The 25,742-nt window shown below is 35.8% G+C and overlaps 1 protein-coding gene across 2 annotated transcripts in view; it reads left to right on the top strand.

The window, feature by feature from the left end:
* HAT1 (histone acetyltransferase 1) overlaps positions 1–24,574 on the top strand; it is a 41,240-nt gene extending 16,666 nt beyond the window's left edge. For both annotated transcript variants that reach the window (XM_075529360.1, XM_075529359.1), the window contains 8 exons: positions 1,631–1,751; positions 14,363–14,542; positions 14,714–14,835; positions 15,336–15,440; positions 15,760–15,866; positions 19,002–19,153; positions 21,362–21,478; positions 24,151–24,574. In XM_075529360.1, the coding sequence (XP_075385475.1) occupies positions 1,631–1,751; positions 14,363–14,542; positions 14,714–14,835; positions 15,336–15,440; positions 15,760–15,866; positions 19,002–19,153; positions 21,362–21,478; positions 24,151–24,318 (1,072 nt within the window). In that variant the 3' untranslated portion in view covers positions 24,319–24,574. The remainder of the gene's footprint in view (positions 1–1,630; positions 1,752–14,362; positions 14,543–14,713; positions 14,836–15,335; positions 15,441–15,759; positions 15,867–19,001; positions 19,154–21,361; positions 21,479–24,150) is intronic.
* The last annotated feature ends 1,168 nt before the right edge of the window (positions 24,575–25,742 follow it).

The raw sequence follows: 25,742 nt of genomic DNA, 5'->3' as shown, positions 1-25,742 counted from the left end.
CATCAGAGTCTAATTTTAGAATATTCTCACCACCACTATAAGCTTTTAGGGGCAAAAAAAAAACAAAACAACCCTGCCTACCCCTATTATCAGCCTTGTCTCCTTCCCAACCCTCAGTTCTGTGCAACTCTGAATCTACTTTCTGTCTTGGTAGACTTGCCTATTGAGAATACACATTTCAAATTTCATTTTTTAGAAGACTTAATAAGCTGGCAAAAGGAATCTCAAAAAGTCAGGTTAGAAAAATGACAGCAGTGCTACATATGCTTTTTGGGTTCATAGAGGGAATCACCAAAAAACCAAACTCAGTGCCATCAAGTGATTTTTGATTCATAGTGACCTGCCCACCCTATAGGACAGGGGTAGAAAGCCCCATCTTTCTGCCCAGGATTGGCTGGTAGTTTGGAACTGCTAGCCTTGCAGTTAGCTGCCCAATGGGGAATCACTAAGTCACCTGGGCTCCTTTAAGTATACTTAGCGTTGGTTTTCTAACTGCAGGATTCAGTGATTCAAACTCACCAGCTGCTGCTCAAAAGAATGATGAGGCTATCTGCTTCCATGAAGATATAACTCACAGTCTTACCAACCACATGTACTATATATTATATAGGGTTGCTATGAGTCTGAATCAGCTTGTTGGTAGTGGGGTAGTATATCACCACTTTCAAAGGCTCAAATTGTTGCTATTGCTATTCAGAAACCCTGAATATTGGTGATTGAATAAATATTAAGTTGAGGACAGCCAAGCTTAACTTTTAGCTGCTTGCCCAGCTAGTTCCTGCCCTAGTTTTTATACTACTTTGATTTGAAATGCTTTTATTAAACACTAGTGATAGCAACACCAACAGCATTTGCAGTAGTAGTAATGACTTCAAACCACGCCAAACTCACTGCCATCAAGTTGGTGCCAACTATTTGGTAGGGTAGAACAGTCAGTCCCCTGTGAGTTTCTGAGACTGTAATACTTACAGGAGTAGAAAGCCTGTCTTTCTCCTGAGAAGTAGGTGGTGGTTTCAAACTGCTGACCTTGCTTTTAGTAGCTGAATGTGTAACCCATGATGCTACCAGGGCTCTTTGTAGTAATGACTAACATTAAATATTTAAAATTGTTATATTCTTTTGTTTTGTTTTTAACTTACTTAACCTAAATAACAATCCTAAGGTAAGTTCTGCTATTCACTCCATTTTAGTAAATGAGGAAAACTGAGACACAGTTTCATAAAAAATACGTTTTAAAAAGTAACCTTCTTGAAACTGCATGTGGTCTAGAAGAGGACACTGGTGATGTATAATTCCTAGAACCAAATACTACTTGGAAAGCAAAAAGTCACTCAGTACTATAACCCACGCTATTAATTTGGTATCAATATACTGTAGTTGGCTCCTGTCCTTCATCTTTTTCAGTTTTCAACTTGGGCTTCTCTTTATTGTTCCCATCCAGTTGTACACAGTATAATTCCAGTGTTATGTAAGTTTCCTGAATAAGGACATAATTTTTGTTAAGCTTGGCAATAAAAGGACACTGAGTACTGGGGGAAAAAAGAAAAAACTGTGGGATTAAAATTTTATGTAGGGTTAATAGTGGTGCTAAAATAATTTTAATTCATTTGGCTTTGTGTTTTGTTTTTAGTGAAACTGCTTTTGGTTACAAGGGTTTGAAGATCCTTTTATACTATATTGCTGGTAGCCTGTCAACAATGTTCCGTGTTGAATATGCATCTAAAGTTGATGAGAATTTTGATTGTGTAGAGGTAAGAACAGAAATAAGTTTATATTAAACTGTTTTCCGATCTTTAAAATGCAAAGACATGAGGGGGAGAGATACTATTATGTGGTGCTTGTAAAATCACATTTTTAATCTTTAGTTATAGAGACAGCTGCTAGAATCATGAACTTTATTGTTTCCTAAGTGGATCTTCTCCATAAAAACCTGGTTTTTATAAATAAATACTGTTAAAAAAATAAATGGAATCCATTAAAAAAATAAAATCCTGCTTTCATTATCCAAATTGTATTTCTTAAAAGTTTTATTAGCATTTCATCCACATGTCTTACAATTCAATAATTCAATCCTATCAAGAAGAGTTGTGCCCCCCCAAAAAAAGAGTTGTACAGTTAGCACTATATTCAGTCTAGAACATTTTCTTACTTGTGCATATTGTTACTTATGTAAATATTTTTTCTAATTGTGGAAAAAGTATACACAAAACATTCTCCAACTCTACACTTATACATGTATACAACGTAATTTGGTGCCATTGATTATACCCTTCATTTTGTACCCCCAATATTGATTGCCTTTTGCCAAATTATTCCACCACCATTAACATAAACTCAATGCCCCCATAAGTAACAGCTCTTTCTCCTTCACCCATGGTAACAATTGATTAAGTTTGGTTTCTTTTCTTTTTTTTTTTTAGTAGTTTTCTTGATGTAATTTTCACATAGCGTATGCTTCCATGGTTAAATCACTTTTAGAAAAAAAAAAAGAAAGAAAGAGTTGTATTTATATACATCATCACAGTTAGTTGTAGCGTTTCCTCCTTCAACTTATATTTTCTTTTAAACTTTACCAGTTCTGTTTTTCATTGTGGACATGAAATTCCTTTTAATCTTTTTTTTTGGTAGGTAGGTAGCTTTCTTTAATAAAATCATTGTCCTTTTAATCTTTTTATTGGGAGCTCATACAGTTCTTAGCACAATCCGTACATACATCCATTGGAAAATATTTTTTTAAGAAAGGGATTAAAGGCTATGTATCCTTCATAATGGCCCAAAAGATATTAATCATCCAATCATTAGAACCTGTGGATGATAATTGATGGCAAAGCAAAACCAAAAAACTAAAAATAGTAAGTAATGGATCTTGGTGGGGAGATTATTTTGGATTATCCAGATGGACCCTGAATACAATCATGTAAAAAGAGGTAAGCCAAAAGTGATTTGACAACAGACAGAAGAGAAGGCATTGTGATCAATGAGGCAGAGATGAGAGAGATGTGGTCATAGCCAAGGAATGTCAATGACCACCAAAAACTTGAAGTGGCCGGGAACAAGTTATTCCTAAAGTCCTCAGAGCACACCGTATTGCTGATGCTTTGATTTTGACTCGGTAATTTTAGGCTCTGCCTCTAGAATTGAGAGATAGTAAATTACTGGTGCTTTAAACTATTGAGTTTTTGGTAAATGGTTATAACCAGTCACAGGAAAATAATACAATATTGGTATCAGCAAGTGGGAAGCTGCCTTGGGAATGACTTTGGAATTGGGAAATGTGTATACTAAAGGATTTTTAGGTTTATGGTAGGAAAAGCCTAGGTTTCCTTGGATACAGGTAGAAATATAAGCCTTGATTGCTGGTTGGGAGAGATCAGAAGGAAGTTAGAATCATGGGAGAGAAAGCCTATATCATTTTAGAGATTATGTACTATCATCTTAAATAGGAAGTTAGTAGAAATAGAATATTAAGACACTGGTGGGAGGTGTTGCCGAAGGAAACGAACATGTTACTGGAAACAAGAAAAGGTGACACTTAATATATAAAAGAGCTGTCAAAAAGTTTGTAGAAAAATTGAATTTAAAAAAACAATGGTGCTTTTCTATGAAATTTTTAAACCCCCTCATGTAGTGTCAAACCTAGCTGAATTGTATAATTATTTGGAAAATAGACCTTGTGAATAATGAACTTGGTTAATAAGCTTTCCAAGAGTTGTGTTAAAAATGTAGTACAGTTTCTTTTTGCTTGCTTTGAGTGAAATATGAAAGAAATTTATCTCTTTAAAGGAAGAACTAAGAAGCATAAAAGGGTCTATATATATTTGAGGATAGAGGAAATTCTCAGCCTGTCCAGATTGCGAAAGACGTGAGTACTAGGAGATTTATCTTTAGAGAAGTGTACTCTAGAGAAGGCCAAAAATGGTGGCTGAGTGCCCTTTGGTTGTGTGGAAGAGATTAAGTGTGTAGGTCATAACAGATTTACTACTACGGAGTGGATACCGACTCACAGAGACCCTGTAGGATAGGGTAGAACCTCCCCCTCTGAGTTTCTGAGACTCTCTTTATGGGGCTATCCCCGTCTTTCACCTACAGAGATGCTGGTGGTTTTGAACTGCTGACCTTGAGTGCGCAGCTCAGTGTGTACCTACTATGCTGCCAGGGGCCCCTGGTTCATACCCAAAACTCCAAACTCAATGCCTTCTAAACAATAACCACTCAGCAACAAGGTAGAATTCCCTTATGGGTTTCCAAGGCTGTAAATCTATTAAGGGACTAGAAAGCCTCATCTTGCTTCCATGGAGCTGCTGGTAGTTTTGAACTGTCAAGCTTGAGGTTAGCAGCTCAACATGAAATATTGTGCCACCAGGGTTCATAGAATCCTTAATCATTTTCCCCCTAAAGGTCAGAAATAGAGATGGAATTGTGATTCAGTAAAGGTCTATGGAGAACCATCTTGTCCAATTTTGCAAGTACCAGTAATAAACATGAGACCCACAAGGATTTGGAGAGTATTTTATCAGCATAAACACTGCTTGGACTGAAAGGGATAGAGACATGACAAAATTCTCAGGGTGGAGCTATGAAACTTAATGGACTTTGCCTTGCTGGAGTTTGTCATTGCTTGACAACAGTGACTCCTATTCCCTCCTCTTTGGAATGATAATATCAATAATTATTACCCTGTGCCTATACTCTATTGTGATTTGAAAGCAATACTTTGGGCTGAAGGGGTCTTCCACATGGCCACAAATGGAAAGGAATTTTGCCCTAGGATGGATCATTGAGTCTCACCCATATGTAATTTAGTTTAAGGTAATGAGATTTGTGAATTTTGAGATGTTAATTGAGATTTTAGACTTAATGAGTTGAGGCACGGGAATGTTGAGATGGATTTTCATGTAGGATTGGCATGAATTTCTGGAGGACTCCCAAAATTGTGCTTTAAGCTTTTTCTATTACTGGATATTCCCAGTAATAATATTAAAATATTCAAATATATTGTAAGATTTTTTTTAAATCGGTTGCTTTGCAGTGCTGATTTTTTTTTAAATCCTTTTGTTACTAAGTTTGTAAAAGTGTCAAGTGGGAAATTGCATTCTTTTAGTAAAACTCTTCTAGACCTATGATTCTGGCAATCTATTTTTCTTTCAAACCATTTTATTAGAATCTAATCCAGCCATCATACCTTTCCATAGTTCAATCATATCAGACAGTGTTGTACAATCCCTACCACAATCAATTTCAAAACATTTTCTTCCTCGTACTCCTTGAAACCACTTTCCTCTTACTCACCCCCCCCCCCTCCTGTATCCCCCAGGTTATTGTGTCTGTAGATTCACCCACTGTGGGGTTCATGAATCTGGCAAGTTTCTATCAAATCAGATATGTTCTATTTTAATCAACTTTTACTTCATCCAATCAGGCACAGAATTAAAATATGGGAAATGAAGACTTTATATATATATATATATATATATATATATATATATACATACATACATACATACACACACAGAGTATACACACAGTCTAAGACTATATATATTTTCTGTAGAGGTAGCGATTCCTTCAAAGAGGTCAACTTTTTCAAGACTTTCAACTGACTTTAGACATGGAGGAACACCAGCATCATTGTTCAGTGCTTTCTAGGGATAGGATATTTGTGGTAGCTAACACTGATTAATAAGCAAGTGATACTGACCTTTATGCTGTGAACTTCAATCAGTTTGGCTGCTTAACTGAAAGAACTGATACTTACCTATTATTGAGTAAGAAAAAATATTGCCGCAAAATTATATAAAATTGCATTAAGCAAAAATCAAAATAGGAAACATTTCTCAACTAATCCTTCATGTAGATCTACACAGTTTTCATCTTTCTAATCCTTCTCTGAATAATTCTATGTTCTTCAGTTTACACTGTGTTAAATGGTGCTTTTGGCATCTTCAAGGTACACAGATCTTGTTCTTTTTCAGTGTTTGAGTTTGGGGAACAAAAAGAAGTCTCAAGGGACAGAATCGAGACTATAGGGTATCTGAGTTGAAGTTTCCCAATAAAATTTTCGTAGGACAGTCCTTGCTACTCTTGAAGAGTGAGCAAGTACCTAAGATTTAAAAAGTAATCCATAAGATTTCATTGACAAATGAGTGGTGATTTTTACTTAACGTGGACTCGTTAGTCCTCACAGCAATCATATAAAATAATCATTATTTCTGTGTGTTTTTGTGGTTTTAATAAGGAATAGAAGCTTGGGAAATAAGAAGGAACTTGCATTAAGATTCCCCAATGGTGACCCTGACATTGTTTTCAGGTTTTACAAATCTTTTTGCCTTACCAAAACCAAATGCATTGCATTGAATCAGTTCTGACTTACTGAACCTACCGTATATATCGAATATAAGCCGACCCGAGTATAAGCCGGGATACTTAATTATTAACTGGGAAACCAGAAAAACTGGTTGACTCGAGTATAAGCCTAGGGTGGGAAATGCAGAAGCTATTGGTGAATATCAATAATCAAAACAAATAAAAATAAAATTACTAAAATTTGAGACATCAGTGGGGTAATATGTTTAAATATTTATTTTAAATAAAAACATAAATAAAAGGACAAGTCATTTAACATTAGTAAACCAGCACAGTAAGTGGAAAATAGGTTCAACAAAAACAATATGGTATCAACAATGATACCTTAAGAGTACTATTCCCTGAGCTCAATCAGCAACCAAACTAAAATGTAAAGAGTTAAAATCCTTCAAAACTGGATTCCTCATCATCATCCGTATCCCAATGCAGAGCTTCAGCTGGTGTGAGGTCATCATAGACGCTGTCCTCACTGAGATCAAGGTCCTCACCATCACTGTTGTCATTTTCATACAAAGCGCAGTTTTCACTGCCATCCATAGCATTACTAATAATACACTTCTGGAAGGCACATCGCACCATGTCTTCTGGAATGTCTTCCCGTGCATCTTGAACCCACTTTGCTATTAACTCTGTTAGGCTTCATGAGATATCCTCCTTTTGTTAGTGGGGTTTGACCAGATGTGAGTAATCAAACATTCAAAGCCCTTTAGTGTCAGCGGGGCTTTGAATGAACAGCAGAGAAATGGCAATCACCCGCAAGATAACGGGTGCTCCTCCCGTTACCTTGGGGGCCCCAGCGAGATGTTACACCTCGCTGGGATACCACTACCTGTGTATTAGCCGAACCCCAGTGTTTCAGCAGGTTTTTTGTGCTGAAAAACTCGGCTTATACACGAGTATATGTGGTATATAGTGTTTCCAAGACTACATCTGTTCTGGAGCAGTCTCATCTTTCCCTAGAAGCAGCTGGTATGTTTGAACCATCATCTTTGCAGTTAGCCCTTTCACACTTAACCCTATAGCATTCCCAGAGCCCCTTCCTTGTGTCTTACAGATTAAAAAAATAATACTAAGCTTAGTGGAATTGTATGTAAAAACCGTGTGCCATAAGTATGGTCTGAATAGTCTTTCACATCTGCTATTCAGCTTTAATGTTAGAAATATTTTGAGCACCTAGACAGGTTTTTTTTTAGTTCATTTTATTGGGGGCTCTTACAACTCTTGTTACAATCCATACATCAATTGTATCCGACAGATTAGTACATATATTCTTTTGTCCTTTTCTAGACCTTTACTTTCCATTGAGCCCTTGGGATCAGCTCCCCCCCCCCCTACTCCTCCCCTCCCCAACCCTCATGGGCCCTTGATTATAGATTGTTAATTTTCAAATATCATACCAAACACACTCTTCCCTTCCCCTCTGGTTTCTGTGTTCTTCCCCCTGGATGGGGGTGTGTGTGGCTATATGCAATTCATTGCGATCGGTGCCCCCTTTCCCACCTCTCCCCCCTGTCCCCCTATCTTTTTGGTATCTTTATTCCTGTTCCTGGGTTCTACGTGTTGTGAGTTTTATCTCTTGCTTATACCTGTGTACATGCTCCTGTCTAATCCAGAGTGGGAAGCAGCACTGGAGTCATGATAGTGGGGGATGAGGAGGCTTCAAGGGTTCAGAGGTATATCGCGTGACCAATTTAGTGCTCTACTACACCCTGATTGGTTCATCCCCTGCAACCTCTATGTGGAGGGATGTTCATTGTCTACACGCGGGCTTCAGGTCTCCGCTCCACCACCACCCCTCTCTTCTTACTAATGCATTTTTGTTTGTTGAGCACCTACCGTATATACTTGAATATAAGCCGACCCGAGTATAAGCTGGCATACTTAATTATTACCTGGGAAACCAGAAAAACTGATTGACTCAAGTATAAGCCTAGGGTGGGAAATGCAGGATGTGAATTATAGCACAGAGACCAGAGGGGAGAGATAGAACACAGCCACATCCTTACGGCGTAAGTGAATCACTAAGGATGCTTCTGCGAATTGGAGCCATCCATGTCATAGGATGGCTCTGATTGGTTAGATGTGAGTAAACAAACATTCAAAGCCCTGCAGTGTCAGCGGGGTTTTGAATGAACAGCGGAGGAACAGCAATCACCTGCGAGATATTACACCTCGCTGGGGTACCACTGACCCGTGTGTAAACCAAACCCGTTTTTCAGCACATTTTTTGTGCTGAAAAACTTGGCTTATACACGAGTATATGTGATAGTTTTTTTATTGCTCCCACTTCCTAGGCAGGTTTGAGAATACTAAGCTTACCAAATAAATATGGAGTTGTACTTACTTGTTTTATTTAGCTGTTTGTGTTCCTTGGAAATTGTATGGATTAAAAACTAATTTTTAATGATATTGTAGTTATGGTGACTTGATATTTGAAAATATTTCATCTTTGATAAACTAGCATTTTACCATAACTTTATTAAAATTGCATTTTTCCCCTTAAGTGGATACTTTTATTAGATGTTAATCTTGACATTCAGACTCACCCAGGGCTTATTAAAAGCACAGGTGCTATTGTATATTGTACAAAATTCACGGTTCTATTTTTTTTTTTTTGAGGCCAATAGAGCACAATCAATTTCTTCCAAAGAAACTATTGACTTTGTTATTGATAAATCTTTCAAATGTTGTGTGCAGTAAAAATAGTTGTTTTATTTTCATATAAAAAGTGGAACTTCTAATAGTACTTCTAATAGTACTTCTAATAACTTTTATAAGTTCCACTTTTGAAAACCATTTATTACTGCTTTTACGAGTATTGCGTTGGGAATCAATCTTTTATACTGTCTTTGCAGTGTTACTTAGTTGCTTTTTGGTCAGATAACTTTATTAAATGTTCAAGTAGAGACCTTTTTCTCCTTTATTTAAAAAAGAATAAGTAGCAGAGATGGGCCCATATAGAGGGGTCAGATACGTAATAAGTGGGAGGGAGGAGTTGCAGTGCAGTGAATTGCTAGCTAAGATTCTTCTCGCCATAGTCTCTGAATTCCCACCAAGTGACTGGGTAGGTTTTGCAATGTGGGGTTTTTATGCCCCAGCAAGGGAATTGGATAGTTTAGTAATAATGTGAATAATATACAAGGCACTTTTGTATGTATGGGGGCATGCAGATTGGGTATATGGAACCCTTAACATGGGAGTTAGTCAGTTTTGCCATCCAGCTAAGTTTAAAATGAACCTTCTAAGCAATAATAAGGGTGATCTATCTATATAGATTCAAACTGACAAGAGCAACTTGAAAGATTACAGATAGAAACCTTAGTGGTGAGTTCATAATAATGGAGCAAGCAATAACTTTATTGTTTGGTTTTTAGCATGAAAATAAGTTCATTTACTTGGTCAGAAACCATAGCAGATCTTATTAGGGGTAAATTTGCCATTCATTTTTGCCATTAAATTATTCAATTATCTGTTTATTTTCCAAACTGAATTTTCTAATTGTATCAAACTTCTGGAGACAGAGTTAAGATGTCTATAAAGTCTCTCAATTAAGCACTACCTTAATTTTTTTTTTTTTTTAAGTAGTGAAAACACTCGGAAATTATTCTTCCCAGTCATATGGCTTGGGGACTGACCTCTGCTTGTTGAATGATGACCCCTGCAGGAACATCTTGGAGATGTGATGGTCCTTGTTGACAGGGTTGGACATCTTGACTTTGCCTCTCAGACCTCAGTTCATCTCTCCTTCACATTCCCCAGCACCATGTTATAGTAGTGCCAGTCGAAGACCTTCATGCCAGGCAGTAGCTTCTTGTTAGACCTGGATGTCGTTTTCTACCAACTGTGTGAGCACAAAGAGAGGCCTTAGGTTGAACTCCACTCTTTTATCCTGGAACTGGTGGCGTAGTGTATACATGTTGGGCTGCTAAACACAAGGTCAGCAGTTCAAAACCATCAGCTTTTCCTTCTTTCTACCCCCATCAAGAATTACAGCTTTAGAAAATCACAGGGGCAGTTTAGCCTTGCTCCATAGAGTCATTATGAGTCGGCCTCAACTCCATTAATGTGACTGAGTTTGAGTAAATTAGAGCAGTTTTGTTTTATAATATCAGGATTTGATAGCCTCTTTCTGGAAAATTCTATGCACTTAAAAAATCTTATTTTGAATAAACTTTCTATGCAAAATTTTAACATGTAAATACTAATATTCCACTACATTCTTCATAATAGGACAATTTTATTTATGGGTAATATTTTATAAAATAAATCTTAAGATTTTATGAGTTTAGATAGTAAGGTGCTGCTATTATTAGTAGCATCTAGTCTAATCCAGTGAAAGTAAATAAAATATGACCTTATGTTTGTCCAGTAGTGAGGAAATGTGCACTTTAAAAACAATTTACTTTCTGACAGTACTCAGCTATACCGTTAAAGCTGTAATATGGGGGGAGTGGGGAGAGAGGGGGGAAATGAGGAGCTGGTGCCAGGGGCTTAAGTGGAGAGCAAATGTTTTGAGAATGATGAGGACAGTGAATTTACAGATGTGCTTTACACAATATATGTATGGATTGTGATAAAAGTTGTATGAGCCCCTAATAAAATGATTTTTTTAACTGTAATATGAAGAGATTTCTAGAAGTTTGTAGAGAAATTCCATTATCTTTCCATCCCCTTTTTCCAAATACATTTTGAAGCCAGCGAATGTACAATTAAACAAGTTGACTAAATGTAGAAAATTGTTTTACCTTTTTTTTATATATAGCATAATCTTAGTTATTCTTTGAATTATAAATCCCCCCAAAACTAACAAACTACTATCGAGTCAATTTTAACTTATCACAATATAAGACCCTTTGGGTGTCTGAAGCTACATTTATGGGAGCAGAAAGCCTTATTTCTGTTCCCCTCCTGTGGATCAGCAGGTGATTTTGAACTGTTGGTCCAGTGGTAAACAGCCCATTTATAACGCACTGTTAAGTTTATATACCACTGTATCCAGGTAAAAAACAACATCTACCACCTGCCTAACATGCCTTTGGCTACTTAACTACCTCATTCTTATGGGTAAAAAAGAGCCTTGGTGGCTTAGTGGGTTATGCATTGGGCTGCTAATTGTGGGGTCCACAGGTCAAGACCACCAGTAGCTCCTTGGGGAAAAAAAGATGAGCTTTCTGTTCTATAAAGATTTACAGCCTTGGAAACTCCATCTAGAGTCAGGTCAGTATGAGTCAGAATCTACTCAATGGTAGTGGGTTGGCTATTTTATTTAGGTTAGGAAATGACTACTTAGTTTTCAGATATATGTAAATGCAAATAAGTGTAAATGTAAAAAATCACCAGTTATTCTCAGATACCTTTAAATACAATGAAGAAGAAAAGCAAAAATTGCTGCTTATTATACTCTTCATATGTAACAAGTATAGAACATTTGAACTTGAAATGGCTAAAGTGATAAAATATAGTCCAAAATGTTTCTTGTTTTTTAAAAGGAATAGCCACATATTAGGAAAATTTTGTAAGTGATGTCTTCTTTTTGGCTGACATCAGGCTGCATTCTGGATTCTTGGTCTCTAGTCAGTGATCTGCAGAAAGTAGAATTGACTCAGCTACAAGCATTTAAGTGAAAGTTTCCATTAACCATTAACTACCTACATTTAATTAAAAGTTGCTTAGGTAGAGTTTTTCTCTAATGATGATTTAATTACCTGGCCAATTTAAAAATCAATGTTAAATTGTTAGTAAACTTTTTTTTGAAGTACAGATCTCAATGACATGTAAAGTTCCTGAGGTTTTTTCCAGTGGAATCAATTTAATACAGTAATTTTTTCCTGAGAGAAGCAAATACCTTAATTTTAAGTTCAGTAAATATTTGGTCTTTTATTAAGTTACGTGTTTTGTGTAGGTCGAATAATACATTATTTTTTAGTCTGTTCCTCTGTAGCACCCCTCTTTTATTCCTCTGTAGAATAGTTGTTTACATAATATGTAAACTTGCTGAGAGAAAAATATTTTAAGACATTTATTAGATTATTTCAATGCTGAAATTTAAATATGAATTCACCAACTTTACTTCAAACTGTTGAATTGCTGTCTTCCACCAGGATTGCCATTTGAAGCTTAGTATCTGAGAAATGTGTGAAGTAGATATGAGGCAAGAAATGTTTAAAGTGATTTGATCAAGTTTTTGAAGACTTACTAAGAAGACAACATAGGGAAATTTTTCAAAAGTTAAAATTATACATACTGTAAATGATTGATTATAAATCCTTTTGGTAAGGGTAGTTTTTCCTTAACTTTTTAAGAACAGAACTAAAATTATGCTACTTTGTTCATCATTACTTTGGATTTTAATTACTACACAATAGACCTATTAAAATTATCCCTTGTTATTACAGTATTCACTTGTATTTATTGAAATCTATACTAATTCTATAAGATATGGTTATGATGGTCACATTTGATAGCAGTTATGAGGGAAAATATTTATCACATAGTATTTTTAAAATAAGCCAAGACAGTCTGATCAAATGCAGTTTATTTGGTCTTCAGGGTGAATGGATTGCAAGGACCTGGTTTATGTATGTTGGGCAAAATGTTGCAGATCTATATTTAAAATAAAAGCTCTTTTTTAAATAGCTAGAAACAAGTTACATATAAATGTTGGTGGTACCAGAGTATTGAGAATAAAACTTGTTTGTGATAAATGCCATCTCTGGTTCTCTATCCTAAAATGTAACTGAATGATAATAAAGTGCTATTCATCTGCAGGTGCATTGCGTCTACTTGGTTTAAAAGATGGTTGAAAGGACAGGAATTAGTAGCATGTTGTATTAGCCTTTTGTAGTGTATTTTGTCCTAAGCATCTTAATTTCCCTGTTTTGAATGCTAAGTAGCAAGGGTCTTGGTTTAGAACTAATACCCATCATGCATGTAAACGGTATGAAAGAGCTGCTTAGTAAGTTAACACAAAGTGTTCTTGTGTCAGTCCTTGTGGAAATAGATACAATACAAACATTACAGCTGAACTCACGGCAAACTCCATTAAGTAAAAACCTGGCTTCATTGTTCAGGAAAAAGTTTGAATAGAATGCAAGCTCATTTTGTTGAATGTAATGTCAGGCTTTTAGGGACTGTATTGAAGGATAAGGTTTTGTTAAGTTGAGACCAATTCATTAAGTTTTATTGCCTGGTGAGAAGCAGTAATACTTTATTGTAAGACTTCATCAAATATTCATGGTTAAAGAGAAGTAGTAAATGTATTCAATCAAGTGGTCTTTTGGGGTTTTGAAAAGGATTATGAAGTCTGCTCAGCTGATAGTTTTAACATTCATCAAGGTTGTTTAAGAAGGGTAATTTTAATCTTTGAGTTTAATTTTGTTGTCCAGACATGTCTCTATTTTTACCTTCACAAATCCAAGTCGATAAAAACTGCCACATTATAGGAAGGAGTGGATAATGTAGCCATTCGTATAGTTTATGTGTTTCTTATGTGGGTTTATTATAAAAACTGTCTTATTTTTGAGTTTGACATGTGAAGTTGTTACCTGTCTGCTAATTCATTGGAGGTTGTTACTCATTTGCTGAGGCTCTAGCCTCACGTCACTAGTTTTGGTAATCCTTTCATGTTTGGATAATATAATCTCTGACACTTGTAAAATACAAAACCCCTATTTGTTTCGGCTACTTTAAATTGCCATGAAGGGATATTGTCAGCATTTTATATATGTCAGGAATTTCAATATATACTTTCCCTTGTTTACGTATTTAACATCAGGCTACTTGACACTTTTATTTTTTTAATTTGTATTTCCGTTCATCTCAAATTACTGTGGCAGTGTAGTTTTATGTACATGAAACTTAACCTTTTCCAGTTCAGTATGTTTGTATAATTTGTGAATGGAAGTTTTGTTATGTTCTTTTCAAAGAAATTGAGGATATTTGACCAAAAGTCTAATATGCTATTACTTTTTTTAATGTCTTTTAAATCTTCATTTCTTAGGCTGATGATGTTGAGGGCAAAATTAGACAGATCATTCCACCTGGATTTTGCACAAACACAAATGATTTTCTTTCTTTGCTGGAAAAAGAGGTTGATTTCAAACCATTTGGAACCCTACTCCATACCTACTCTGTTCTCAGTCCAACAGGAGGAGAAAACTTTACTTTTCAGATTTACAAGGTAAAGATATGAGTAAATCTAGGGTATAGTTAAATCCACTTGCCTGTAACCTGTATGCCTTCCCCTCCTCCCCCTCTCTCTCTACATTTTCCCAAAGGATAGTTTTATGCTTTGCAGACTTACTTACCTCTGTGATGAGCTTCACCTGACTTTTCTTGGCTTTTTCCCTAGGCTGACATGACATGTAGAGGCTTTCGAGAATATCATGAAAGGCTCCAGACCTTTTTGATGTGGTTTATTGAAACTGCTAGCTTTATTGACGTGGATGATGAAAGATGGCACTACTTTCTAGTGTAAGTACAGTTCTAAAGCCACAGTAGACCTTATTACCTCCACAAAGCCAGCATTTTAATTGTGGCGGCCCAATTATTGGGACAGTATAATGATATTTTTCCCAGGAATGAAAAACTATTGTTTATGAGGCTTGAGTTTTCCTTCATTATGCTTTGGGAGACCTTGAGAATAGAACTGAATTAAATGCTGTTGTCCGTTAGGACCCTGAATGTAGGCTTAAACAGTAAAATGAGCTTTGCCTGTGTTTTCTTTTACTTGCCACCTATTCATCTTTATAATAGGCAAGTGCACTGAAGTGATGTAAAGAGGTCTGATTTATCCAAGTTGCTGCACACCAATTAAGTGAATTGTACATTCAGAACGTAGCAGGTGTACCCATTGGGCCCTCACAGAGTAGCTTGCTGACACTGAAAATTCAGTCAGAGAATGGAAAAGAAAATGGACACTGCATGGGAGCGCGACTGTAATTGACCTGCTTGGCTTTCTGTTTTATCTGCAGATTTGAGAAGTATAATAAGGATGGAGCTACGCTCTTTGCGACCGTAGGCTACATGACAGTCTATAATTACTATGTGTACCCAGACAAAACCCGGCCACGTGTAAGGTAATTGGCAGTATAACACGTGCCTTGTCTTTTATTTTAGAAGAAGGAACTGCTGAAGTTTCCAATACTTGTTATAATAGTGTTGATTTGTTTTTGTTTTTTTAAAATCACCATTATTTACTGGCTCTGTACTGATTTATTTCATTGTTCCCTTTGAAACAATATGGAAGATTAAACCACTTTTGAGTATCATAATAATTTGGGGATTTATTGGAGGTTTTTAAAATTTAAATCACACAACTTAAGTTGTTTATAACATATTAATGCTTTGTTTTTTCAAATTGTCATGTTTTAATTTTAAAACAATTTTTTATTGTAGTCAGATGCTGATACTGACTCCATTTCAAGGTCAAGGCCATGGCGCACAACTTCTTGAAACAGTTCATAGATACTACATCGGCTCTCCTTCAGTTCTTGATATTACAGGTATATGAAACTTCTTTCTTAAAAATGTTTTCTTTACTGGTTGATACTGTTCTTGTCAGAAATTAACTCTTCTGCTTCAGCTGATACCATTCTCCTTGGGGGCCCTTTTTTTTGAGCTGTCTAAAGATGGCTTAAGACTAACATTTTAGACTATGATCCTGGTGGTGGGGGTTGGATTACATCCCTAATTCTTAAGTATTTAGTTGACCAAATTGAAGATAACTTGAATATATACTCAAAAAATCTTGGTCAGCCTTGAGCACATTAAGTAAATTAACAAGTAAGCTACAATAGAACTTACTGTTTCACTTTCATTGGTAAGCTCTTAAAAAGTGTTCATAGGCTGCCCATGCTCTCATTGTATAGTCTGTCTTAAAGAGGGACAAAGATTCTAAATTCCGTCAAGGGAAAAAAACCAAGGGAAATATTCCTGAATACACATATTTATACTTTTTAAGTGCATGCTTTCACAGCAGTCTGAGGTGGCTTCAAAAGTTTGTAGAAAAATTCCATTCTCTTTTTAATCCCATTTTTCTCTAAGTTACTTGAAGCCCCCTTTTATTTGATGATGAACACTGGAGGCCTGTTTGATTTGAAAATGGATTTCTGTATAAGTAGCCTTCGACGTAGTTATAAATAGGATGTTTAGAAGAGATTCTACTCTCTTCTGAGTCTGCTTACCTGCTACTGTTAAATGGGCTTGAAACTTGGGAGATACAATGTTAGGGAGTGTTACATTTGTTTCTGCCAAAAGTTATAAATTGTTTAAGTGATAACTTTCACTGACTTGGTCACTTATAGAAGCAGCACCAGTTTATTTAGCAGAACTGAATAATGTTGAATTTCCATTTGTAGAGTGTGGAGTTAATACCACATGGAGAGTCTTATGGGTCATTTGAATCAAGATATGAAGAGTTCACAATCTTTCTATTGTAGTGTATAATATGTGAGGAGTTCTTTCTTGTGAAACTTAACCACTTTCTTTTGTCTACCACCTTCAATAAAGTCCTTGGTGCTTAGCACCAATTAGCACATAAAGAATGTTATTTCTTAAATCTTAGTGATGAGTCTTTATTCATTGTGGAGCCCTGGTGGTGCAGTGGTTACACTACTCCAGTGTTTGAACCCATTGGCCATGCTTTGGGAGAAAATTATGGCAGTCTGTTTTCATAAAGATTTACAGCTTTGGAAATCCTATTGGGCAGATTGACTATCCTGTCAGGTTGCTAGGCAACGGGAATTGACTTGATAGCAGTGGGTTTCCTTTGGGTTTTACTTATTGCAAGGTGAAGTCTTTAAAGAGAAAGGCCTAAATCTAAAGTACTTGTGAACTTAACAACTGAGTGTTAGCCTTTAGTTTTAGCATAACATTTATAATTTCAATACTGAAAATGTCTTAACTGTTTTTATTAAAGTATTCTAGATTCCCATTACCTAGTACATGGAGAGAGAGAGAGAGAGAGAGAGAGCGTGTGTGTGTGTGTGTGTGTGTGTGTGTGTGTGTGTGTGTGTGTGTGTGTGTGAATACACACAGAATTTCCTACTCTGGTTGCCTGTACATTTGATTTAGTTTTCGTTTATAACCTCTTGGATTTTTTTGCAGACTCTGGCTCTCCCTTTAAAATCATAAATGTTCTTTATAGTGAGGGTGGTATTTTGCATACTTAACCTTAACAAGAAAACGTCACCACTCTTGAGTCAACTTCAATTCATAGCAACCATATAGGACCGAGTAGAGCTGGCTTTTGTGGTTTCTGAAAGTAATTCTTTAGGGGTGCAGAAAGCCTCGTTTAATCTGAAGAGCAACTGGTGGTGTTGAACTACTTGTGGTAAGCAACCCGTTTCATAACCCACTGGGGCTCCTTAGCCAGATAGAAAAATAATGAAACCTTCACTTATTCTTATAGAAAAATAATGAAACCTTCACTTATTCTTAGACAAAAGGCCAAGAAGCAATAATAATTAAAACTTAATAAAGGTGCCCAGGGGCTTGGATTGCTAACTACAAAGTCAATGGTTTAAACCCACCAGGTTCTCTGTAGGATTAAGAGACTGCTCTAGTCTGTGCTGTAGATTTGCTATAAGTTGGCAGTGAGTTTGGGTTGCTTTGCTGTTGGTGACCAACGTAGGTGTGATACCTACCTGCTTGAGAATAGTCTGCTGATGAATAGGTGCTTTGGTATTAATCGCCGTCTATTTTCAGTTTTTAGTACTCACTTTGAAAAGTAAAATACCCCAGGACAGTAAAATACCCCTCAGGACCAATAATGAGAGTAGCGATACCAGGAGGGGAAGGGGAAGGTAGAGGGAGAAAGGAAGGACCAATCACAATGATCTGCATATAACCCCCTCCCAGGGGGACAGACAACAGAAAAGTGGGTGAGGGGAGGCAGGTGGTCAGTGTAAGATATGGGGTAGGGGGAAATAATAAATTATCAAGGGTTCATGAGGAATGAAGGGTGGGGAAACAGGAAAATGAGCTGACATTAAGGACTCAAGTAGAAAGAATGTTTTGAACATGATGGCAACATGTATAAAGGTGCTTGACACGATGGATGTATGGATTGTGATAAGAGTTGTAGGAGCCCCCAATAAAATGATTTTTTTAAAAGAAAGAAAATGATGATGGCAACATGTACAAATGTGCTTGCACAATTGATGAATGTATGGATTGTGAGCCCTTAGCTACCAGAAGATAATTATTTCTGGAATTGCGCATCTGAACTTGAATCTCTTATTTATAAAGCTACTCTTAACGGAAAATAAAACTAAGAAGCATGTGATAACATGCCAGTCAAAAAGTTTTCATTTCAAAGTAACTATCATCTCACAAATGATATTAAGTATATTTGCAAAATACACTTGCAAAAGGTTTTTACCTACAATTTTGACAATAGTTTTATTACTAATAAGAAATGGCTTTTTCATGTTTTGACGCTTTTAAAAATAGTTTTATTAGATGTTTCAACTTTCATATATTCTTGAAAGACTGTGCCTTCTTATCCTAGTGTGTATACTTATATTGTAAATAATGAAAAAAATTAGATTGAATAAAGGAGATGTTATTCTGACTATTTCTGGTGATGGTCATATCACCCTGAATGCACCTGATCTCATCTAGCTTTATTTCTTTAGCGGAAGATCCATCTAAAAGTTATGTGAAATTAAGAGACTTTGTGCTTGTGAAGCTTTGTCAAGATTTGCCTTGTTTTTCTCGGGAAAAGTTAATGCAAGGATTCAATGAAGAAATGGCAATAGATGCACAAAAGAAGTTCAAGATTAATAAGGTATTTTTATTCTGTTCAAGATTAAGGTGTTTTTATTTTAAAATTTAAATTTTAAGGCTTTTGTGTGTGTGTTTAGTTATAAAGTGTAACAAGCAGAACAGAGATGGACATAAGATCTAGTATTTACTTAAAAAATGTTTAAACTAAAAAAAATGTTTAAACTTTATACTAGACACAGTATTAACAGGAAAGGGATTGAAGTAGAATACATACATACATTCACTTATTTATAGGTACAGAAAATAATATGGAGGTTTAGAGGATGGAGTTTATTACATTGACTATAAGCACAGAAGTCAGAGTATGGCATTTTATTTAAGCCTTGGAGGTTTGTGGGATGAAGAGTATTCCAGTAATAAAGAGCACTCACTGCCTTGCCTTCTAAGACACTGTATCCTCTGGTTTTCCATCTCCAGCTAGCATTAATATCTTATTAGAATTCCTTCACTGGCTCCTCTACTTTTTTTCTATGCCCCTTAAATGTAACTCTCCCAAAGGTTCTGTCTCCAGACTGTTAGATCTATATTTATACATGAAAATTTATTAACTATTTCTTCTTTTTAAAGAGAGCATGAAAACAACCCCAATTTTGTATTTGTTTTAAACAAGTCCAAGTTCCTTAATAACGGCATTCACCAGCGATTCTCAACCTGTGGGTCGCAACCCCTTTTGGAGTCAAACGACCCTTTCACAGGGGTTGCCTAAGGCCATCGGAAAACACAGATTTCCAGAAAACACAGATTTCTAATGGTCTTGTGAACCGAGACACCGGTCCCCTATCGTCTCCACCCTAATAACCTGAAGACTGTTACCCATGCTATACTGTACTTCAAGACAAAATTTCATTGATTTGTAATTGGAAATAAGTATTTCGCAATATATAATTACATACTGTTTTTGTGATTAATCACTATGCTTTCATTATGCTCAATTTGTAACAATGAAAATACATCCTATATAGCAGATGATTCATAACAGTAACAAAATTACAGTTAGGAAGTAGCAACGAAAATAATTTTATGGTTGGGGGGGTCATCACCACATGCCGAACTGTATGATAGGGCCGTGGCATTAGGAATGTTGAGAACCACTGACATACACAGTTCATCATAACCTGAACCCTGCCTACCTCATTAGCTTCACTTTCCTAAATGCTCTGGCTTTACCTAATCGCTTGCCCAGCTATGTCACAATCACTCTTTTGTGTACCTTTATATACTTGAAGGGATTGAGAAGCTTAAGGAAAAATTTCATCATTTTTCCATAAAAATTTTGAAGCTGAGGATATTCCCTATGCCTACGTTCCCATTTTTGCCCCTTAAAAAAATTATCTCATGTATCCCTTACAGGAAGTTTAAATGTATCCTCTGAGCTTAATGTATACAACCCCAAATAAATAAGTGAAACAGTGCAAATATGAAGCTGTGACTTCAGGGATAACTTCCTGATTCTTCTGATGCTTCTTTGACTTTTTTCCTGACTTTTATTTGCCCTGTCACTAAACTACTGGATTCTTCTGACCTTTTCCCCCTATATTATCATTATGCTTGCTTTCCTTGTTGATCTTAACAAATGACTCGACTTTAACTCTTTATCTATCTATTGATAACACTTAAATCCCTACCCTTAATCCAGAAGTTCTTTCTCATCTTCAGATTTGTTTTTCAACCTCCTCAACTCTTAGACTGAAAATTCACTGTAATTTCACACCCTCCTTTTTAGCCAGGTTTACTTTTATGTATTTCTAGAATATTTGCCTCGGTCTTTTTTTCTTGGGTTGTTTTTTGTCTGATTTAGTACCTCAACTTCCCAGTTCATCTTGCCCTTTCCATCTCCCCATATCCATGTAACTGAAAGAGTGCTTTACTCAGATCTGTATGTGCTGCTCACTTGCCCATGTAAAACCTCTGACTTACTGTAAGTTCAGCTCTTTAAATTAATGGAACAGGCTCCTTACTAGTTTAATGGCACACTCCCTGCCTTCAGGTTCATCTCAGGGTTTATTTTCCCAGGAAGTTTTTCTGCTACCATAACACTACCAATTTTTCTATCATTCAATTGACTATACTTTAATAATTAATATAACATACTAGATTACTAATCCTTTGAAGAAAATGACTTCATTGCTTTTCCTCTAAACCTACCACAATTCCTTTTCCACAATTTAATTTTAAAAGCTTCATATATTTATTTTGCTTCTTATATTAGCAACATACTAGACGTGTTTATGAAATTCTTCGACTGTTGGTAACTGACATGAGTGATGCTGAACAATATAAAAGCTACAGACTGGATATTAAAAGAAGACTGATCAGTCCCTATAAGGTAGGATTTTTTAATAATCTTAACCATTGTATTCTTGTCAGTGTTTAAATGGGAAGGAAATATAATAATGCTCTTTTATGGGAGAGGGCAAATACTTTTTAACTATATTAACTTTTATAAAAGTGCACATGTTCTTCCAGGTTGATAGTAAAAATTCTCACTGTAAATTTTGTAACTTTAGTTAACAAATCTGTTTTTCTTTTGTTTCAATGCTAATCCCACACATAATCTGTCTTTCTTGTCCGATTTGCCATATTCATCCATCTGTGCCATAGCTCTCCTTCCTATTTTGGCCTTGATTGCCATTTGTAAACTATACCTCACGACAGCTGAAACTATACCATGGCAGTTTCTTATCTATTTGTTGTCCCCCTCCTTTCACTTTTTCATTCCCTGTAACTTCTTTTTCTTTTACCTAAAAAAATTTGCCTAGTTCATTTGTTTTCCTGATGTGGTAATGAGGATATTGTGCCAATTTGTGTGACTGAAGAGTCACTTTGCTAGTTAAACTGTGCCATGAGCTGAATGAAGAGAATTGGGTTTTTTCCCCAACAAATAATGACTAAGCACCTGTTATTAACATGGTTTCTGCATTGATATACATTATCCCTGTAGGCTTGCACTTAGTGGTGCATTGGTTAAAGTGCTTGGATCCAAATACGGAGTGTTGGTGGTTTAAACCCAGAGGTTTGTCCAAGAGAGAAAGGCGTTGCTATCTGCTTCCATAGATATCATGGAAATGCTCAGGGGGATAAGTCTACTGTGTCCGGTAGAATTCTGAGTTGGAGTTGAGTAGGCTACCTGGAACTATAAATGACCAATGCAAATCTGTTTTAAAATTAATATGAAGAAAATAATTAATCAGTAATTCATAAATCATATACACATGGTTCTAATTTTCCTTACATAAGTTCAAAGAAAACTCAAATTTTACTTGCTATATATTTTTTTGTAGAGCCATTTTTTTAAATCATTTTATTGGGGGCTTGTACGCTTGTTGCCATAGTTTCAAACATTTTCTTTCTATTTCAGCCCTTGGTATCAGCTCCTCATGAACCCTTGATAATTTATGTTATTATTTTTTCATGTCTTACACTAACTGGTGTCTCCTGTCACCCACTTTTCTGTTGTCCCTCTCCCTGGGAGGGGGTTATATGTAGATCATTGTGATCGTTTCCCCCTTTTTCCCCTCACCTTCCCCTTACCCTACTGGTGTTGCTACTCTCAATATTGGTCCTGAGTGTGTTATCTGTCCTGGATTCCCTGTGCTTCCAGCTTTTATCTGTACTCACGTACATGTTCTGGTCTAGCCAGATTTGTAAGGTAGAATTGGGGTCACCATAGTGAGTGGGGAGGAAACAATAAAGGACTAGAGGAAAGTTATATGTTTCAATAGTGCTATATTGCACCCTGACTGACTCGTCTCATCCCTGGGATCCTTCTATAAGGGATGTCCAATTGTCTACAGATGGGTTTTGGGTCTCCACTCCCCCGCATTCACAATGATGTGATTTTTTTTTTTGTTCTGGGTCTTAGATGCCTGATTCTTGATCCAGTCAAGACCTCATGATCACACAGACTGGTGTGTTTCTTCCTTGTGAACTTTGTTGCTTCTCAGCTAGATGGCCGCTTATTTATCTATAGGCCTTCAAGACCCCAGACACTCTATCTTTTGATAGTTGGGCACCATCAACTTTCTTCACCCTTGTTTACTTCTTTTACGCCTTCCAATTTAGACCGAAGATCGACCTAATTTTTTGTTGGGTCAGTTAGCTTATTCTTATAAAGGCCTATTTTTAGTACTGTTATTTCCCTTATTTTAGGAATTTTGTGTGACTAATTTTATTATGAGTTTTTAAGTAGTGATCCTAACATTTGCCTAGTATTCTAAAATTATTGGGGTGCTTCTTAAGGGACTTTTATTGCATTTTAAGAAGGGTATAAATTAATGTAATGGTATGTTAAAGGGCAGTTTGATATGGAGACTGAGAGTACAGATTCCCAGCCGAACTGTTTGTTGTTGAAGCTAGACTTCTCAGTTTACTTATGCTGTAACTCAGAAAGTTAAAATCAACTCATATTCTAATAAGAATAGTGGTAAAATCTATAACAGTCTAAAAAGTGAGGGTAATGTATATGTTTGAACTGTGATAAGAATTGTATGAGCCCCTAATAAATTGTTAAAATTATAAAAAAGAAAAAAGTGAGGGTATTTTTTGTTCTTTCATTTATCGTTCTGAAAATTTTCTAACAGTTAAAATTAACATGTGGTCAGAAATAATATTGGATAAGGGAACCTGGAAATGAGCATACAGTGGTGGTAGTCCCCAAACTAATCGTGTATCTATAGCTCATCTGCGTTATTTTTCTATTAAAGACATGGTTGAGCATCTATACGTAATGAGACATGTACGATTTTTATTAAGCTCTGGAGCAATCTTCTGTTCACATAACCTTTATTTCCCATCAATTGGTGAAAATAGTTCTTTAGCACCTTTTAGAGGGTTTTCCATTTGTGTTTAGTCTTAAGTTTAGGTTCTTTAAGAAAGAAAAAAAACAGACAAATGGGTATATTCATGCACTTTTTAATAAAAATATTGGAGATTTAAAATGATGATACAAAGAAATATCTCGTTTTTTGAGTCTAACAAATATTTGTCTTTATTGCTTAGAAAAAGCAGCGAGATCTTGCTAAGATGAGAAAATGTCTCAGACCAGAAGAACTGACAAACCAGATGAACCAAATAGAAATAAGCATGCAACATGAACAACTGGAAGAGAGATTTCAGGAACTCGTGGAAGATTACCGACGTGTCATTGAACGACTTGCTCAAGAATAAAGATGCAAATGTCTGTACAATGTGCTGTGAAAAATCTCATGATGACTTTAATTTTAATATCCTGTGATATTTTACTTACATTAAAAGTTATCTTTAGTTGAATATTTTCTTTTGGAGAGATTGTATATTTTAAAATACTATTTAGAATCTATAAGCATATATTCCATTGAAAAAAGGTATAGCTTCTGAAATACCACTGCAATTGCTTCCCCTCTTAAACAGTATAAGCATATATAATAAACACTTGATTGTGATACGTTAATGTGTGACGATATGATCCTTAAATAATGGTGATACATTTTCCATTTATTTTTAAAATACTAAGTTTTAAAGTTTTTATTATTCCTTCCATATTTTGCTTCTACATTCTAGCACCTTTAAAATAACATTCTTTAAGGTCTTGGTAATCTTGGTTTCTCTATGGGATTTTTCAAAATGAGAACTATGCCTAATATAAAGTTGGGCTTTTTTTGTTAGCTCATTTTTAAGAAACTTTTAGTAACTGTTTTGTGGGATTTGGACAGGTAAGAGAGAAGAGAAACTTGGCAGTCTAAAACCTAATGTTTGGCATCAGATAATAAATTTAGTCATAATTTAGAATTTGGCATAAACATTTTATAAACTAAGGTATTATAGAAAGCAGTTTATAGAATCCAACTTTTAAAAATCCAATTTATATATACCATTGTAAAAATAGATCTTATAAAAGTATTTGGATACTATTATATTTAAATCAAAGGGAACATGAAGGTATTTATTGCCAAAATGCTTAATTTTTGGTAAGTATCACAAATTAATTGCTAGATAATCACTAAAAAGTTTGCTGTTTATGTTACAGAGTAAACCAGGTATTATACAACATCTAAAGCCAGATGTAAAGTTGAATTTTTACCTTTTAAAAATCTGGCTTACTCATTGCTGAGGGCAAAGTCCCACTATCTTATCCTTCCATCAGTAAAGTATGGCAAACAAAGCAGAAGGCAAAAAACATGTAGCTTCGAAAGAAGACAAAGCAACTGTGACCAGCAACATGCAACCAAGCTGCCCTCTTCAGATGGGGTGCTACACAGACTTCAACCCATTTCATCTCAGAAGCTTGAGTATAGGTAAAACTTGATTTTCAAGAGCCCTTGTGTATATGCATGTTTCCACATGATTGATAGATAGGATGAACTGTGAAGAGGAAAAACCCGCAAAATACATTTTCTATTTTGTAAGCAAAGTGTTCCTATGCTCGTAGGTGAAGATGTTTTGACATTAATCTTCAGTACTTGAAATCAAAATAAGAGAATGATAATCATTCATACCAAAAGTGTTACACTGGACCAGGTGTGAAACCCCACACGGCCAGTCTCTTCGGCCCACTTCTAACACTCTCCTTGTCTTAGCCTTCATTCCATCTACCACCTACATACAAGTTGGGT

Source organism: Tenrec ecaudatus, chromosome 13 (genome assembly GCF_050624435.1).
Source record: "Tenrec ecaudatus isolate mTenEca1 chromosome 13, mTenEca1.hap1, whole genome shotgun sequence".
NCBI lineage: Eukaryota > Metazoa > Chordata > Mammalia > Afrosoricida > Tenrecidae > Tenrec > Tenrec ecaudatus.
Note: the sequence above shows the minus strand (reverse complement) of the source record. Positions and strands in the feature narration are given on the sequence as shown.